We start from the raw sequence: 19,770 nt of genomic DNA on the forward strand, positions 1-19,770 counted from the left end.
ATAAATGGCATGTTTATCTTGGAGGAAAAATACTATATTTGTGTAACACGTTTGAGTATTTCCCCTTCTCTCTTTCATATAGTTAATGAGCTGAGGAAAAAAAACCCTGTTACTTTAGAAGGCTTATACTAGTGTGGAGTTGAGAATTCAGAGACTGTTTTCAGATAGAGACACCTGTTTTAAATTATGATATTAAAAGTTTAAACCTTAACAACAAATAAAACTTTGCATCTTAATTGGGCATGGTTTTAGCCTTTGACTTACAAGTTCCAACACATTTGTTACATGTTAATAAGTGTACTGCCTGACTCATGGATATTGTGGTGTGATGTGAAAATTGAAATCTAATTACAAATCAAATTTACCTGATCTTAATTATTGTAGACAACTTGAAATCTACAATAGCTTTTAAGTTATTGTCCTAGAATTAAACTTGGGTCTTGCAGTCCAGTATGTTTTGTAAATGTGTGGCCTTATTTAGGTGATATATGTGTGTATGTATGTATGTATTATGTATGTATATACACAGATATAATCTTTAATTTATATCTATTTAAAAGTTACATTGTAATCAGCTTCCTAGTTTTTGTGTGTATGTGGTTTTTGTTTTTTGTTTTTTTTTTTTAAGTCTATTGGATAGAGTGGTTGTTTTGCCTTTACCCAATGATAAGAAATATAAACATTTTGTTTGAGGAAATAGTTCTTATGAAGAACTGTATTTCTTGGAATTTCTCTTGGAATTACTGAGTGATATGAATGTATTTTCTCAGAAATGTGCATCTACTGTCCAAGTGGATAGCAGAGAACTTGATCGAAGAAAGACATTACAAGTTTCATTGCCTGCCAAACCTACAAATGATAATGATGAGTTTGAAAAGCAAAGGACTGCTGCCATTGCAGAGGTCGCAAAGAGCAAAGAGGTAAGAAGTGGGTGTTTGCAAACTTCTCCCCTGGCGTTCTCTAGAGTTGCCTGTGGTCATTATTGCTTTTCACAATACACATCCCCAGAGTCCTCATGCTCCTCTCTTTACAGACTGTCCAAGCAGAGGGAGGCTATGCTCCTCTGCGTTAGGCCTGCCTGCTGTATTCCAAGTCACCTTGGCAAATCCTGAAAATATTTCTGTTAACATGTCATCCACCCAATGTCCTTCCTTTTTTTTCTCAGCAAAATAACTAAACGCATCTTTCTTTTGCGTGACAGCAGAGGGCGTCCTGTTATTAGCTGGACTAGTTACTACTTTCCCAAGATACTGTTCCTCAGTAGTGCTCCCTCTGAAAAGGGAGATTTGTGAGGGATGACTTACGAGCGGGGTCAATTAGTACATCAGAATTATGTCTTGCTAGCTTATTTTATGTTGACTAGAGTAGAGCAAACATGTTAATCTTAGGATTTTATGTGGCTGTATAGTGACACGGGACAGACACATGGACATGCACACACACACGCTCTCCATCATAGGCCAAATTGGTTTTAATTTCTTGCTTACTTGGACTAGGTTTTTTCTCTGTTGATTGATTTTTATTTTCAGTTTAATATGAATTTTTGTTTGTGAGTTTCTTGGTTAGAATTCTTACTTTTTAAGATTGAAATAGTTTGCCGTGTTCAGAATACAATGAATGTTTGTGAGCAATCACTTTTCTACATAACTTCAAAGTTTCACCAGAAAACATGACATTTGCTTGTCCTCCTTCTTGTCTTTCTTGCTCCTGTTTAGGGTAGGGCTGAAAGCAAACCCTCTGGAACCAGACAGCCCAGAGCATGTCATGCTGACAATGCTAAACTGATGAGCTTTGGTGCTCCATTTGCTACAACTGTCAAATAGGAGCAGCAGTGAACTGTCCTGACTGCTGTGGGTGTTGTAATTGGCCATCCTCCCTACACCCTGCACAGATTGTGACATCCTTTTGTGACAGTTACCACAAATGTTGGTGTTCTGCAGGATGCTCTTCTTTCTAAGGCACTTAAGACCATTAAATTAAGTGTATTTTTATGTAGTTTATCTGAATATATTCATTTCCCCCCAAATATTATCTGATTCTAAAGTGTAGATTTATATTTTAGATTGTAAACTGTAGAAGAGGATATTTGATATAGCCTGTTCCATGGGTTGATGTGAATCTCAAGCTTTCTTCCTAAGGTTTTATTTGCTATAGTTACAAATGTCTATATATTAGAGTATATGGTTTACATTATAATGTACTTCAGTGTTATAATTGATCATGCTTCCTTCACAAGTATAAAGAATCATACGTTTTAGGACAGAAACAGATTTCAGGATTCTTTAATTTCTGAATGAGAGTGTTGAAGTTCGAAGTTAATGAACTCAGGACTTATCCAGTGTTACCCAGTAGCCATCTTTAGGAGTAAATTGACATGTTTGAATGATCTGCATTGTAAATAACAAAAGATACAGTTGAAATTCACATGACAATTTTATATGCATAGACCTTATACCTCAGGATAATGAAATTTGATGGGTGATTTCAAGGAGGTGAGAAATTAACTGTGTTATAGCTAAGGAAGAATAATTTATGGAAAAAGAAAGCTGCAGAAAAAGCTGTTTACAGAAATGTGCTCTGCAAGAGGCAGGAACAGAGTAATGGGGGGTCTACTGCGGCATTCACAAACTGTTGAAAAGACTGACTTACTACTTAGACATTTCCAGCTTTTGAGTCTTTTGCTCACAGCAGTAACATCAGCTAATCTGTATCTAAAAGGGCTACTTCTGACTGCTTCATTGAGATGGGTTATAACAAAGGAAGATTGGAATTGTAGACAAACTGATTCTGGAAAAGAAGTGATGATATCTTTCTTCATTCTCTATAGGCTGAGAAAAATTGTCGGTTTCAGAAATTTTGAAATTAGGAAGGCTTCTGAGAGATACAGGGAATTATAGCAGTGGAGAAGTAAAGAATGACTAAAGATTTTTATGCTGGGATATTGTCTGGATACCTTGAAATCCAGAAGATTAGAGTGGGGAATATGTAAGTTGAGGTACTCTGGTACTCCATTTGGAACATATGAATATTGAGATGCATACTAGAGATGTTGTAATGTTTAATAAGCAGTGAGCCAAAAGAGTGAAAAGAGCTTTGGTATAGATAGCCTACAGTTGAGGGTTCTATGTAGTCGGATGGTTTGATGTGTGGCCTTGTGGGAGTAGGTGTGTCACTGAGGATGTGGGCTTTAAGACCCTTGTCCTAGCTGTCTGGAAGCCAGTCTTCCCAGTGGCCTTCACAACAGGATGTAGAACCCTCAGTTCCTTCCACTCCATGGCTGCCTGGACACTGCCATACGCCCACCATGATGATAGTGGACTAAATCTCTGAACCTGTAAGCCAGCCCCAATTAGATATTGTTCTTTATAAGAGTTGCCTTGGTCATGGTGTCTGTTCACAGCAGTAAAACCCTAAGACAGATGGTATTAGGCTAAGTCAGATCACCAAAGGAATGAGTGTTTATAGAAAAGACAAAAGGTAACACACTGGATAAGATTTTAGCTCTGGAGGATAGATGAATAGAAGTCAGTTCCTCCAGACTGATCATTAGTATAAGAGAAATAAGACAATTTGGGGTAAGTGTCATGGGTAAGGGAGTAAGGAGTGCTTACCAAGGCTAGATGAAAAGTGTTGTAGGCTATTGACTGATGCTGGAGTATTGAAGTTATTGACTTCCTCGATGCTCATCCTGGCGTGGTGAACACTTGAACTTTTTAAAAGTAAAAGAGCAAGCAGGCTCAACAGGGACAATGGCAAAGCAGTGATTGGAGGACTGGATCATGAGGTGTAAAAATGTGTGGACTGTGAAGTGCAGTAAGATTGACAGGCAGCTGTGATGGTCTTAGGGATGCCTCATCCACCCACCATGATGTCATTGCACTGCTCTGCATTATTTATGGCTTGGGAGTCGGCAGCTGTTTAAATCCTTACAACTGAAAATGCTGTTCTCCCATTTGTAACCCACAAAATGCAAAGAAAATATTAAGGAAATAAATATAGATGATGGGCATATTTTATTGTCACCAAAAGCAAAAGCACTTTGGAGTTGTGGAATATAAATCTTAATTCAAACAAGTCAGACTCCAGACTTTTTAGGTAACTGTGTTCTACCAAAATAGTAATTGCCATCTGCATTAGACCATTTGCCCTGTGCGTTACTGAGGTAATACTGTTGATGATGGCCTCACAGGATTGATTTTCTCATTCCTTTTGTAGGGATAAAAACCTTGAGAAGCAGTGAAAGGTGAAAGTTAAGTGGTTTGCCTGAGGGAAGAAGCAGAGATCCCATAAACTAGCTTGTCTAGACAGTTGAAAGCTGAGCGTGTGCTGCAGTGCCCACCTAGTTGAACAGTTGAACATGGAATGACAATGAAGACTTCTTAATTTTATCAAACTTAAATAACATGATATTCAAGTACTGAAAATGTTGTGTACTAATGTATGTCTAGTATAAATTTCTCATTTTTTACATTCTACTTTACATTTTTATGTAGTTCTCAATGTTGAATAAATTAAGATGCTTTGTTATTATAATATTTAATAATACATAGTATATATAAAATCATTTAAAATGTGCTTTTTTATTTAAAATATATTTTCAACAATTATCACTAATAAAAAAATCAACTTTTAACTTGCTTTTAATTTTACCAAAGGTATCAGACAGAAAAAAAAACTATATAAGATTTCTCTTTTGATGTATCAGCTGTGGAATGCTTTTCAGCCATGATCTTGTATCTTTCCAAGCCAATGATCTTCATGTTCTATTTTTTTCATAATTATTTTGAAAAGAGATGATTAATGAAATTAAATCACATTTCAAATTTATTCAAGTACATCAACAAAATAATATATAGACTCAGCCTTCTACATATTGTTGGTAAGGAATGACATATATGATGAATGTAGATAATGAATTAATAATCAAATTTACTCTTTGTTCATGCTATATTTAATTCTAAGATTATATAATGATCCATATCAGGCGTGACACGCTGTCATTGACTCTTGGCTCAGCTTAGTACTTTGTTTAGACTAACCTTGAGCTGTAGATGGTTCTAGGGCTGGAATCCAAGATGTATTCAAATATTTTACTGGAGTAATTGAGACAACTAATCTTTATGACGTTTATATCATCTCATTTTAGTCTGTATTGATGCACACATAGATTTGTTTTGGTGACTTAATTAAAATCTAGTAATTTTTTTTGTAGAAAGAAAATGCTTTGGCTTGCAGATGTTTGTGCTCTATGCTATTCATAAGTGTCAGTTATTTTAATTTTACTTATAAAAAGTAATTAAGCTTTAAGTGATTACTTTTTCCAGTTTTTTAAGTAATAATCTGTGTATGATATTTAAAATACTATTTACTTACATCTTCTTTGTTTTTCTCTTATCTGAAGACCAAGACATTTGGAGGAGGTGGAGGTGGAGTCAGAAGTCATCTCAGTATTGGTGCTGGCGGGCACCGAAATCGGGAGGTTTCACAGAAGGAAAAGGCTTCCAAGTCAGAGAGCAAAAATGAAGGTGTCTATAGAGAACTGGTAAGTGTAACGCAATGGACCAGCCACAGAAGAGCTAGACTATGCTTTGGACATCTTCCTCCTCCTCCCCCTCCTTCGTCTTTTTAGTAATTCTTCTTTGTAATTTTGTTGAGGTGCTGTATAAAATACGTGTTTTGGAGTGAATAGGGAAGTATACTTATTTATTTTGCTTGTTTGTTTTTACTATAAAAATTTATGAGTCCATGTTTTCTTTGCCATATTATTTTTCTAAGAGTTTATTCTAATATAGCATAAGTTTTTCTTGTTTTGGATTTTCAATGAAAGTTGCTGTAACTTAGGTTCCTCCTTGACCATCAGTGTGGTGAAACAGTAAGTCACAATGCTGTGCTAGTGCGACAGTTTTGCTATAGCTAGGAATGAAAATCTGAGTAAAGGACAGTTGAAATGGGTATTTGTACGTCATTAGCACAGCTGTCTCTGTTCCCTTCAGGTTGATGAGAAAGCGCTGAAGCACATAACGGAAATGGGCTTCAGTAAGGAGGCGTCGAGGCAAGCACTGATGGATAATGCCAACAACCTAGAGGCAGCCTTGAACGTACTTCTGAACAGCAGTAAACAGAAGCCTGTCGTGGGTCCTCCTCCCAGAGGTATAGCTCATGTGCAGCGAATACGTGAAGGACCAAGGCCGAGTGTTATACTTGGAGAGCTATAGCGTTAGGTAACACTGGTTCTTAGAAGCGTGAGGCTTGGAACCATGCAGGTCATGCAGGCTGCTTCCTGTGAGTGTTTATATAGACTGTGTCTAAGAGGGACTTGCTTAGCAGGGTTGTTAGAGGTAAGAGAGAGACCATGATGCACACTGGCTTGTTCTGTTACTTATGTCTAGATAGATCTGTGCCATTTGTATTAAAGACTTACCACCTAAAATAAACCAAACAGTATCTTTTACTTGGATAAAGTAGTACTGTTGGAGAATCAGATTGAGAATCCCTGTACATGACATAAATAACCATGCATATGCATTGTAGTATGTAGAATAATATTCTAAATTTTATGTGAACATGTTAGATGCCTTTATGGTACAGCAATGCTTACAGAGTTTTACTAAACAGAGATATAATTATGCTAAGTCAACTTTATTTTTTTGTAGAAAGAAAATATATTTTAAGGTAAAATATTTTTAAATTTAAAAACAGTAATTTGTGTTTATTTTAAATCTAAGTCCTGTATTCATTTGACAAATCTTTGATAGATCATATAGAGTAGTAAAAGTACCTCTTTCTTATTGGATATTTTATTTGTTTACATTTCAAATGTTATTCCCTTTCCTGGTTTCCCCTGCAGAAACCCCCATACTCTCTCCCCTCCCCCTCTTAATAGCTGTATTTAAAGCTATTTTATTGTTAAAGAAATTCACTCAAGCCAGTGAGAGGAAATGCATGTACAGTCCTGTTTACAAGATTGCTGACTGTGTCTTAGTGGTGTCTTCCGTTGCTTTTCACACACCATGTATGTATGTATGTGCTTTTCAACCTAAGGTAGAGGGAAAGGCAGGGGGCGAGTACGATCAGAAGATGAAGAAGACCTAGGAAACGCAAGACCGTCAGCACCAAGCACATTATTTGATTTCTTGGAGTCTAAAATGGGAACTCTGAATATGGAAGGTAAGATAACTTGAAAATAGTATTAAAAATATATCAATTTCTTTTTAAAAGACCAACCTCATTTACAGTTGTACAAATGATTTCTATTCTGGATGGTTGCTTAGAATTTTTATAGTGAATTTCATTTGGCCAAAACACAGGAGAAAGTTTTAATATTTACATTCTGAAACAAAATCAGCTTACGATGCTTCTAATGGTGTGTTGAGTGATATCACCACAGTACTGCACCCACAGCTCCTAGTACATTGGGAAGCTAGATGTACAGATAGTTGTGATGGACAATTTACTGTAGCATAACTTGTGGTGTTTACATCATTTCTGAAATCGGTTTGTTTGTCGTTCTTCACATGTTCCTAAGTGGCTGAAAGTGTTGCTGGGAGAATATACTTTCCCCACTGTTTCCTATGATGTACAGTAATGAAAAACATAAATAGTGGGAGGGAAAGAAGTCTGTTCAATATGTATCTTTCTACAAATAGAATATGAGAAGTGTTTTCAAATATTATAATTAAAATATTAAAGATTGAAATCATATTATCTTTTAGATTTACTTTTTAATTCAGCCAAGTAAAGTTAGAAGCAAAATACTTTTAATACAAAATCTAAGTGTCTATATTTCATGAAAACCGGGGTTTATCATTGGATTTTACATTATATATATAATTTACGCAAATTATATGTAAATATGTTCTTATATACTCACATACTTAAATGTATGTAAGTATAACGTATACTTAAATATACTTATTTACATATATAGTTTATATACATATATAGATTATATATTATAATATATAAATTATAGAAAGACATTTTGAAGATGTTTGAATGAAGTCAGTGTTTGATGAGGACAGTTTGTAGAGGATAACATAGAAGAGCAGCGTTTGCTGACATGAGACTGGCACCTCAGTTTCTATTACTGTGTAACAAAATGACCACAGTTTCCAACTAAGGTTTGGTTGAGTTTGTGAGCTAAGCTGGTATCCATGTTCCTCTCGCGGGCTCATGTGCCGTAAGCTATGAAATCGGTTCCTCGTGTGTGTGGACTGATTCTTTTGTTGTAGTTGTTTTATTTTGCCTCTCGCGGCTGAGGCTGCTATCTGCTCTTTCGAAGAGCCTTTGTGTTGCCACATGGACAATGTACAGAGGTTTTGCTCTACAAAGTCAGCAGGGGAGTCTGCTGCATCTTCATTCACATCGCACTTCTTCCTGACTGACTTCTCAGCGTGCTAAGCCTCGCATCCTCTGAGGGCCCCGTTCAAACCTCTGTTATCATTTCATCTCTTGATTCCTGTACTCGCATCTTCAGTGTCTCCTAAATCCTGACTTTGATTTCATATTTCTTTTTAGTGGGATTGAGTATGTAATTCATCTGTGATCTGGCATATGGAAATGAAATACTATCGTAGTTTATAACTCTGCCAGATCATATCTGATTATCATATTATGATATTTTCTGTTAAGCCCCCTTATTTTGTGCGAAGTTTATATTAAGTAAATTATAACATTCACTAAGTAAATAATTAAATCCTCTTTAATAATCATTTCTAAGCTCCTTAGTTGAATTTTTGTTTTGTTCATAAGTGGCGGTACATTTTCAGACATTTTTGTAATCTGTAATGTGATTAGACCTTTATTGAAAACTTTGTCAGAATAAGGCCAGCTGTTCGTTTCGGGTGGGTTAGGCAGTGCTTTAATCAGGGTGACATGGGACGGCTGCTGACTTACTGCACCATTGTTAATACTGTCTGAGCAGTCATTGATTCCATCAACTGCAGCTTTCTGTCCAGGCTCTAATGATATGGACACATACAGAAAAGATGCATGTTTCCACACATAAGTATAAAAGCTCTACAATAAATGAATAGGTTTACAGACAGAAGTCATTGTGCTTACAGATTTTCTCTGTTCTCCTGGCCATGAATTCATGGATACATCGAAGTCTGTAGGATTGACGAGAGAGCTTGATTTGTGGTTGTTCACAAGCTTATTTTTTTTAAAACATGTTTTGTTATTCTCTTACGTTACTATACCTCACTAGGTGACAGCATTCTTAACTGACCTGGAGTTTATAGAAAAGAGCCGTTGAGACCAGTGTCTGAACTGGTACTTAGGTAATTTTACAATTCCATCCTTTCCTTTTAATTGGAGTGAAAGCCTGGAATATATTACTTGGATTATATTCTAATATTATATCTTCACTGATGCTAGGAGATGGTGAACATTTTTCTAAGGAACGTCTAGAAAGCTTTTCAGGGTATTCTTCACAACATACAAATGGATAGGTGAGCTTCTGAACATTGCTCTGATCTCATGATTTGGTTTAGGTTTGTATCAGTATAGCTATTTGGGTTTTTATAGAGAGAGGCGTATGGATTTAGAGTTTCAAGAAATGCTTGTGACTTGGTGGACTGCAGTTGCTCAGTATGCCCGAGGCTCTGACTTCAGTTTTCAGTAAAACACAAACTTGCACATATATCACACACGTACACATGCACACACATACATGCTCACAGAAATATACACAAACATACATGCATGTGCATATATATGTACATATAACACACCTTACATCCATGTAGACATGCACTACTTATATGCACATGCATGCACACACTCACATGAACAATTCTAATGCTATCATTGAGTAACAGAGTTTTCCTTATCATCTGTGTTTTGATTCTGTTTACTTCAAGCTGTCTCAGGATTTTGTTTAGTTTTAGGATTCCCAAAAGTCTATGGTTGGCTTAGCAAGTGTCTTCGTTTAGTTTCTAGAGCTGGATAAACACCATGGCCACAAGCACCTTGGGAAGAAAGAGTCTGTTTTGTCTTAGAGTTTACAGTCTACAGTGAAGGGAAATCACAGCAGGAACTCAACATAGGAACCTATAGACAGGAAATGAAGTAGAACCATAGAGGAGTGCTGTTTCCTGACTTGCTCCCCATGGTATGCTCAGACGATTTTCTCACATAGGATCACCTACACAGGGCTGGCCCCTCTCTCAGTAAGTGGGCCTTCCCATAGCGATCACTAATTAAGAAATGCCTCACAGATGTTCCTGCAGGCCAATTCGGTTCCCTGGAAGAAGCTGACAACACCCAGTGTGCACAGCAAGCTGGTTATGGATGGACTTCTTGTGTCCTTTTGATTATGCACTTCTAAACTAAAATTATAAAACCCAACATGCTATAAAATATGAATCTTTTTGGGTTATGATGTCATGCTGGAAAGTGGGAGATTTCATATCTGAACTTATATGGCAGTCAAAATGTAGGCATGCTAAAAGCACTGGGATATTTATTTGTACTTCCAGCCCATCCCTAAATCATGTCAATGTGCTAAAATATAGAATACAAATATTTTCAAGTGTTTTGTTTGAGGAATGTTGAATATGTGTCACATTCTGTAGTGTTTTAAATTTATTTAGGAAACATATTCTCAAGAATATTCTAAGGATAGGCTTTTTCTGTTAAATTTAGTACGAGTTAGTACGAACCTTTGCTTTCATATCATACGTAATTCTTCTGGAAGACCCAGCCGTGCTGCCACTTCTTTCTTCACTTTTATTTTTTAAATATTTCATCAGAAGGCACTGCTCGCTTCTTAGAAAGTTTCTTCTAGCGTAGCTTTAAAGACCTTTCTCTCTCAGTGCAGGCTGAGGAACCCAGTGCTTCGTGCATACTAGCCAAGTATTCGACAACGGAGCTGCATGTCTAGTCTGTGAGGGACTGTGACCTGGACGTGTCAGGCAGTTAGATGCTTTGCTTCGCATGTCATTTCTCAGGGTGTTTTTTTTTTTTAAAGATTTATTTATTTTATGTATGTGAGTACACTGTCGCCTTCTTCAGACACACCAGATGAGGTCATCGGATATCATTGCAGATGGTTGTGAGCCACCATGTGGTTGCTGGGATTTGAACTCAGGACCTAGGGAAGAGCAGTCAGTGCTCCTAACCACTGAGCCATCTCTCCAGCCCTCTCAGGGGGTTTAATCACAGCAATAGAACATCTAATTTCTTGTGATTTCCAGCCTGCATATTGTAGAAATCTTAATTATTTTATATGCATTACTATATAGATAGTTCCTTAAACTAGTAATTTAGTTAGCAGTAAGCTATACACATCTCTAGAATTTACTAGCAGCTAAACCACCAAAGGACTTAGATGTTAAGAGAGTCTGTAAACTACCCTGAAAAGAGACTGTGTGCGTCTGTGATTTACTTGCAGACTACAGCTTCATTACAATACCATTAACTGTGCTTTTAGTTCAAGGTGATCTAAATGTACATTCCTCTGGAGTTTTGAAGTTTTCTGTATGGATATTACATATCAAATAATTGAATATTAGTTACTTGTGTAAGGTTACCCCTGTTGAAGAGACTGCATACTAAATTTTTATCATTTTATTTTGAGGTGTAATATATAACTAATTTTCTTGGATATTTTGTTTTATTAAATGCAAACTTACTAAAACACGAGCTTTTCTTTCACTTTCCCTGTTCTAAGATTTTCTTCAGGGAATAGGGAGGCAAAGTTTAGAACAGAGGCAGAAGGAACACCCATTCAGAGCCTGCCCCACATGTGGCCCATACATATACAGCCACCCAATTAGACAAGATGGATGAAGCAAAGAAGTGCAGACCGACAGGAGCCGGATGTAGATCGCTCCTGAGAGACACAGCCAGAATACAGCAAATACATAGGCGAATGCCAGCAGCAAACCACTGAACTGAGAACAGGACCCCCGTTGAAGGAATCAGAAAAAGGACTGGAAGAACTTGAAGGGGCTTGAGACCCCATATGAACAACAATGCCAAGCAACCAGAGCTTCCAGGGACTAAGCCACTACCTAAAGACTATACATGGACTGACCCTGGACTCTGACCTCATAGGTAGCAATGAATATCCTAGTAAGAGCACCAGTGGAAGGGGAAGCCCTGGGTCCTGCTAAGACTGAACCCCCAGTGAATGTGATTGTTGGAGGGAGGGTGGTAATGAGGGGAGGATAGGGAGGGGAACACCTAGAGAAGGGGAAGGGGAATGTTGGCCTGGAAACCGGGAAGGGGAATAATAATCAAAATGTAAATAAGAAATACTCAAGTTAATAAAGATGAAAAAAAATAAGAAAAAAATAAATAAAGTGATGGATGCTGTGTACGGAGAACTGCTGCATTCTAGGGACTGTGCTAACTAACGGCTTGCCAGCAGTAAATGATGTTGTGATTTCCATGTGCTTGAAAAGAGAACTAAAGCACTCCGAAGAACTAAGGAACTAGGGTTTGGGATTTTATTTCCAATTCATAATGTTCTTTGACTTGGCATTGCTGAGCCGGTATTCATGTTGGGAAAGAGCAGTCAGGAGCTCAGCTTTAAGACATATTAAGTCTGGAAAATCAAAGAGTGAGATCAATAAGCAGTCAAATTTAGAGATCAAGCCCAGGTGCAGGAGCCAGCAAAGGCACTTGAGCAGCTGCTGTGAGAGGGAGCAATGTGAAGAGGATGCTGAGAGAAAGGGTAGGTAGTGTGCTGTTAGACGAGGACCAGAGCAGGCAGGGAGACCTGGCCTTTTCATTTTGCTCATACTAGTTACTCCACCATGTTTGATTTCACACTATTGGCAATTTAAAAACTAACTCATACATTTTCATGAAAATTTAAAAATCAGCTTTTGTAAGATGTTCAAGCTGAGTTCAGTCCACCCCTGATTACAGACTCTCACAAAGGCTGTGAAGTGGCCGATTTAGAACTCAGGCTAGGGAATACAGAGGCTGTGTGGACATTGAGATGGATGTTTTAGAGAGTCAGCCAGGGTACTATACTCAGTCCAGTATGGAAGCTTAGTAGGACTGAATCCCAGACAAGAAGAAGCTGAGGGGAGGAGGTATTTCATCTCATGATCTGCCGGTGACAGTGAAGGCCTTGCTGCCAGCGCAGGCCTGGTGGGCAGTTCACTTATATCTGTGCTGCCCAGAAAGGGGTGAGCCTGGGGAGAGCTGGTGCCCAGCTGACACTCTGTTTTACCATCGAGCTCTCCATATGAGCGGTGGATCTGTACTCCTCGGCTACCCTCTATGCCCTCACAGGATCCATCTAAAGGCGTGCCTCAAAGTACCGCATACTTTCTTAGTTCAACTATACGACAACCAGAATTAACCAGCACAAATGGGTTTAGGTCAGTGGATTATTTCTTCTGGTAGACTCTGCAATTTTTTATGATTTATTTTGTCATTTCTATTTTATGTGTATGTATTTGTGTCTGCATAAATGCTTTGTGTGTGTGTGCTGCAAAGACCAGAGGAGGGCATGTGATCCTGTAGCACTCTAGTTACAGGTAGCTGTGGGCTGAGTCCTAACTGCTGAACCTTCTCTCAGTCTGCCTATTACTGTATTTTTTTAAAAGATTTTATTTTGTTTGTAAACTTTGTATAAACACAAGATGATTTCATGACTCTTTGTTTGTATACTTGATAGGAATGATAGTTTCTGACCTTAGGCTCTGCAGTTTAAGTCAGAATCATAGAAAAATACAATTTTAGAAGAGATTTTTTTCCACATATTTTTATTAGTAATTTTATTTATTTACATTTCAAATGTTATCTCCCCTCCCGATTTCCCCTCCACAAGCCCCTTATCCCATCCCCCCTCTCCCCTGCCTCTATGAGGGTGCTCCCCAACCCACCCACCCACTGCCTTACTGCTCTAGCATTGCCCTACACTGGGGCATCGAGTTTCCACAGGACCAAGGACTTTTCTCTCCCAATAACACTATCCTTTACTACATAAGCAGCTGGAGCCATGGGTGCTTCCGTGTGTACTCTTTGGTTGGTGGTTACGTCTCTGGGAGCTCTGGGGGTGTCTGGTTGGTTGATATGGTTCTTTCTATGGGGTTGCAAAACTCCTTCAAGCTCCTTCAGTCTTTTCCCTAACTACTTCATTGGGGTCCCCATGCCCAGTCCAGTGGTTGGCTGTGAGCATTGCATCTGTTTATTGAAATAGTGTCTGGGTTTGGTGTCTGCATATGGGATGGATCCCCAAGTGGGGCAGTCTCTGGATGTCTTTTCCTTCAGTCTCTGCTCCACTCTTTGTCCCTGCATTTCCTTTAGACAGGAGCAATTCTGGGTTAATATTGTTGAGATGGGTGAGTGGCCCCATCCCTCAACCAGGGGCCTTGCCTTACTTCCGTCTATGGTCTCTACAGGTTCTCCCTCCCCTTTTTTGGGCATTTCAGCTAATCTAATCCCCATTGGGTCCTGGGAGCCTCTTGCTTTTCTGGCATCTGGGGCTTTCTTGTGGCTACTTTCAGTTCCCCATCCCCTACTACACACCTCCTTTCAATTTCCTGACCCTCTGTTTCCCAGCCCCTGGCTCTGCCAACATCTGATCCTGCCCCCCTCCTTTCCCTCCCCTTCCTCTTTCCCTGCCTCCCTCTACCTCCTGTGATTATTTTGTTCCTCCTTCTAAGTGGGACTGAAGCATCAACTTAGGTCTTCCTTCTTCTTGAGCTTCATATGGTCTGTGGATTGTATCTTGGGTGTTCCAAGCTTTTTGCCTAATATCCACTTATCAGTGAGAACATGCTATGTGTGTTTTTTCGTGATTGGGTTACCTCACTCAGAATGACATTTTCTAGTTCCATCCATTTGGCTGTGAATTTTGTGAGTTCATTGTTTTTAATAGCTGAGTAGTACTCCATTGTGTAGATGTACCACATGTTCTGTATCCATTCCTCTGTTGAAGGTCATCTGGGTTCTTTCCAGCTTCTGGCTATTATAAATAAGGCTTCTATGAACATAGTGGAACATGTGTCCTTGTTGTATGTTGGGGCATCTTTTGGGTATATGCCCAAGAGAGGTATATTGTATTATGTCCAATTTTCTGAGGAACCTCCAGACTGATTTCCAGAGTGGTTAAACCAGCTTGCACTCCCATCAGCAATGGAGGAGTGTTCCTTTTGGAAATAAAGTTATAAAGTTTAAATGGGTTAATTTTTAGAGTAGGATCTAGTATGAAATGTCCTCACTACTTTAAAGATTTATACAAAATATCCTGGTTTGTACAACTGACAAACTAGTTGAAATTTTCGAGGTGTAAAAGATATATAATCTCTCTCCATATGTATATGTTTGCATGTGTTGTGTATAATGTGTAGACGCCTGTCATAGAGTGTTGTGCCTATGCTGGGGTATACACTTCCATACTTCTCCATTAATCCATCCTATATAGTAAGTGTCTTCAGTGGCTCACAGTTGCCTTGCAGAACTGTTGAAGGTTCAGCTGTGTCCCTTGGTTCAGCCACACACTAGTGACCTGCTGAGCAGGTACTGTGCTGTAAAGGACAATGTTATCAGAACATGTGACGTTCGTTTTGAATTTCATCTTCTCAATCTACTTTGATGTTTTTTTCCCTAAGACAGCTTTGTATTTTATCAGCATGTTTTGGCTTTAAATTGCAAGAATTTGGTTTTTATCTTGCTGTAATCTAGTTTGGAGTTTTCAAGAATATGTATTTTAGGGAGAATATTAAACCTAAAATTTATTGTGGTCTTGGTCCTGGAAAACATACTCAGTTCAGAAGAAAAGTTTCTGTAATTTGTTTTAGAAAGTACTGGAGAGAAGTTTGATTCATTCAGTGCGCATATGAATTGGGGCTTACTATGTACTAGATACTGTTGGAGGAGAAGGGTAGCAAACCAAAGAAAAGCGTGAGCTCTTACAGTCTGTGAGGGCAGCGAGTGAGCAAAGCCGTTCTGCTCAGTCGCTGCTGCTGTGTACACGTGAAGGAATCTGACTTAATCCCAGGGTTGCTGAGATGGTACTTTCAAAATGGATTCTGAGTGGAGACCTGAAGAGATGCGAGAGGAGCGGCCTGGAGCGTGTGCACACTGTGCAGGCATGTGGGTGTGGGTGAAGATGCAGAATGGAAAGTGCTGGGAACACGGCCCTCATTTCCCCCAGAGTACATGCAAAGTACTGTGTTAGAGTGGCAGCTGGTAACTAATGCAGAGACAGCAGAGACTGCCAGAGACAGCAGTTACATTCTCCTCATTTCAGTATTTTCTGTGGAATTGTGACATATCCGTATTCCTGTGATGTTTGGAGAGAAGGGAGAAGAGTCAACCAAGGTTGCCCCAAAGATGTGTTCTTATTTCATACAGATTTGTTCACACAGTGCCTTTTTAAAAAGTGTCTCTTGCAAAAACTCTTTCATGATAATTCAGAGTTTTACAAGAAAATTGTAAAGGTAACTCAAATTGATGAGTGATCTAGAGCTAATAGCTTGACTGTGTGCGTAGGAGCCTGACGGACTGGTCACATCCAGCTGTACACGGATACGTGACCCCTGTTAGCCTCTTCAGCTTCCTAATGTACAACATGGACTGTTACCATAACTGGAGCCTACAGCACATTTATCTGTTCTTTACATATAGAGGGACATCCTCTAGATTGAACTACTTATTCATTACGTCTGCAACCAGCACCTCACGGTGTGCGGTTTAAGCCTGGCCCTGGCTGGATAGGAACCCGACTGTGGATAGGATGCTGTCTATTATGTTGTTTCTCAGAGTTTCCATGATTTATTACTTAATAGTAACAATGATATGCTTTGTAACTTTCTAATATGGAGTTTTACTTAAGGAAGTTTTGGACATTAAAATTTTAATAAATATTTTCATCTTAAGCTTGGTATTTAGTTTAATATGTATCATACCTTTGATAGAATTTAATGAGCCTAGGAAAGCAATGTATATTTTTAAATAGTGAATGAAAGCCTTATCAGATTAAAAGAAATGCTAATTTATGTGTAATCAGTTCTGGATTTGGTGTCTTTATTTAACACAAATGAGTATCAGTTTGGACATTTTGGAGCACACAGTACTTTCCCTTTGACAGCAGTAAAGGTGATGTTTTTAGTTAGACCTGAGGTGGCTGTGTGTTTCCTCTCCTTGGAGCACTCTCCCCAGCTTCTTCTACATTTCTCGTTCTTTAGGGCTCAACTAAACTACAAAGCAGAAGTTCTACTAGTCTCACCATAGTCATCTATTTCCTTTGAGACAGGTTAATTTGGGTTCTGTTAGTTTGTACATGAGTGTGTGGTTGTTCACCTTCCCCACTATAAATGGCCGCCAGAGGATAGAGGGTTGTGGTTCTGTCCTGTGCCCATGTATAGTGACGAGGACAGTCCTGACACCATCTGCTTCAGTGTTCACTAACCACCATGAGAAAGAGGTGAAGAACTAGCATCACTGTGCTAGTTTTCACATCAGAGCTCTGTTCAAGGATAGGACTGGGATCATTCCCAATGATACTTATAATTCTAGATGCCCTTAGGCATTTCAAGTTAAGTTTTCCTGATTCTGTGATAAGAGTTACTTCTTAGATAAAGAAACTGAGGTGCTTGTGAGTTTGTCAGAGACAAGCCTAGGAAGCAGGAGAAGCTCCTTGTTTGGTTTGCAGTTCAGCTCTTTCGTGCACAGGAGAGAACAGCTTTAGATGCTTACTTTGTATGTGTGCTATACTCTTCTTTCCTGTGATCATTTGTGCGCACTTGGAATGTGCTCCCGTGTGCTTTACTGTACTCCTCACCTTCAGATGACAGAGAACGCAAGGTGGCACGCTCTCTTATGCTTCAGCTGTGTTGCAGTTCTCAGGGCCTAGGGCTTTGCTGGCCTCCAGTTGGGACATACTAGCCTGTCCTTCATTAATTATGTTTTTATGCCAGTCTAGGCATCTGGGTGTGGGAAGGTTGTAATTCTAGGTGCTGACATCTAGTCTTGTCTCTTGGTGGGTGTTTTGTTCCTTGGCTTCTGTTGCGCTCTCTGATTCTTAGTGTGATGGCTGTGTGTTGCCTGGTAGGAGTTTGTTCTGGGATCCTGATGGGTGTGGCCCTGTGGGGGTAAAATTGTTCCTGGTTGGTGAGAGCTGATGCTCAAGAATGTGGAAGGGACTGAGGGAGGAAGAAAGCAAGGATTCTTGTAGGATATACTTATTGCCCTGGGAATGGAGTCAGAGTGCAGAGGCCATAACAGGCAGTTCCCTACAGAGGTGGTGCTGAGTCTGAAGGATTGGATGTAGAGAAGAGAGAGTAATCATGGTCTTCAGTGATGCCTCCTGCTTCTGTGGCCTGAGTGGCACGTGAGTTCCCAGGCAGTGCCTTCTAGAGTTGTGGGCTGGGATAATGAATAGGCTGAGTTGGGAGGAAGGTTACAGCAGATCTGCTAGATGCACTGGAGAGGGAGGCAGACAGTAGGGGAGGCTACAGTAGTCTCGTCTCCTACAGACCTGGGGATAAGACTGTAATATTGATTTAGAGGAATGGTGGGAGGGGTGAAATTGCCTCCACCCTTCCTGTGTGGCCTGTAAGGTCTCTGGGAATGAGGGGGTGGGGTGGGGTGGGGACTGCAACACTACATAGCTGGGGATTAGATGGGGAGGTGAAGAGCTACAGTTACCCAGTCTGCTTAGATGGCTGTAGATCACATTCAAGCATTACCTTAACGGGAAGGTGGAGCTGCCCTCGTAGAGTGAATATTTTGCGAAGAATTATTCATACTGTAAGATGCCTGTTTAACTCAGCATTCTTAATACTGGTAGAAGTAGTTGATTTTTGACGATGGTTTCTTTCTGGATGATTCTTGAATCTAATATAGTGCTGTAACCATTTTAGTTGTTATAAACACACATTTTGAAATCCATGATCTGGCATAACCATATTCAGTTCATTCATGCTAACTCACAGCAATACTCCTTGATATTTTTTTCTTTTTGAGCTGTTATTGTGTTCATGGTTTGTCTATTGTATAATACTGTTCATTGTATTCTGCTAATCTTTCCTGTATTCTGCTATGCAGTCTTCAATGTTCCATGTATTTCCAGGAAGATCCCATTTTGAATCAGAAGCATTAAGATTAAAAAAAAAAATTCTGAACTGTTTCTGCTTCTTTTTGGTATTATTTTCTTTAGGCTAAGGTTTAAAAGCTTATGAATTTCTTTCTTATACATTTGTATTATTGGAGTGGTTATAGATTTAGCATCAGGTGGTGTTTGGAGTGCTACAATGTGGATTCCTGATTCTCTGAAAGAGTGGCAGAAAGTTCCTGGATTCTGACTGATACTGAAGCCATGTTAGGGACTGAATGGCATGGTACTTCCCCTGGAACAGAGCAAGCAGGGTGTGGGCCTCTATGATTGTTGATGGTTGCCTTAGGTGTAAGGGTTGTTCATATAATTAAGTATTCTCCAGGAATGTCCTCTCTGCCAAGGTTAATGCTCCATGATAATCAGACACAGCGTGAGTCTGTGGTTAATGTCTCAGCAAAATGGTAGAGTGTTGTGATCTTCAGGACAACCCTTAAGGCTGTGGGAACCCTGAAAATATATATAAGGAGGCAATATGAATTGTGTAAGGAGCTTCACAAATCTAAAGGAACAGAGGCAGCTGCATTAAGAGCCAGCTTGTGAGAAAGATAGTAAGGAAGGACGTAAAGAGATTTAGGGTGTGTTGGTCCAAAGGCAAGAACCCCACTCTGCTGAGTTGTTTTGTTTATGCTTACAAAGGCAGGCGGTTCCCCAAGTTCAAGATCAGCCTAAGACAGAATACATTT

The 19,770-nt window shown here is 39.2% G+C and overlaps 1 protein-coding gene across 13 annotated transcripts in view; it reads left to right on the top strand.

Moving 5' to 3' along the window:
• Positions 1-19,770, top strand: part of Tdrd3 (tudor domain containing 3) — a 146,368-nt gene that overhangs the window by 65,168 nt on the left and 61,430 nt on the right. For all 13 annotated transcript variants that reach the window (XR_015638042.1, XR_015638040.1, XR_015638041.1 and 10 more), the window contains 4 exon segments: positions 771-920; positions 5,402-5,542; positions 5,994-6,150; positions 7,042-7,167. Coding sequence is in view for 8 of the 13 variants with exons in the window: in XM_087585824.1 (XP_087441950.1) it covers positions 771-920; positions 5,402-5,542; positions 5,994-6,150; positions 7,042-7,167 (574 nt within the window). In the remaining 5 variants the exon portion in view is untranslated.

This window comes from Rattus norvegicus, chromosome 15 (assembly GCF_021556685.1).
Source record: "Rattus norvegicus strain SHRSP/BbbUtx chromosome 15, alternate assembly SHRSP_T2T, whole genome shotgun sequence".
In the NCBI taxonomy this organism is placed as follows: Eukaryota; Metazoa; Chordata; class Mammalia; order Rodentia; family Muridae; genus Rattus; species Rattus norvegicus.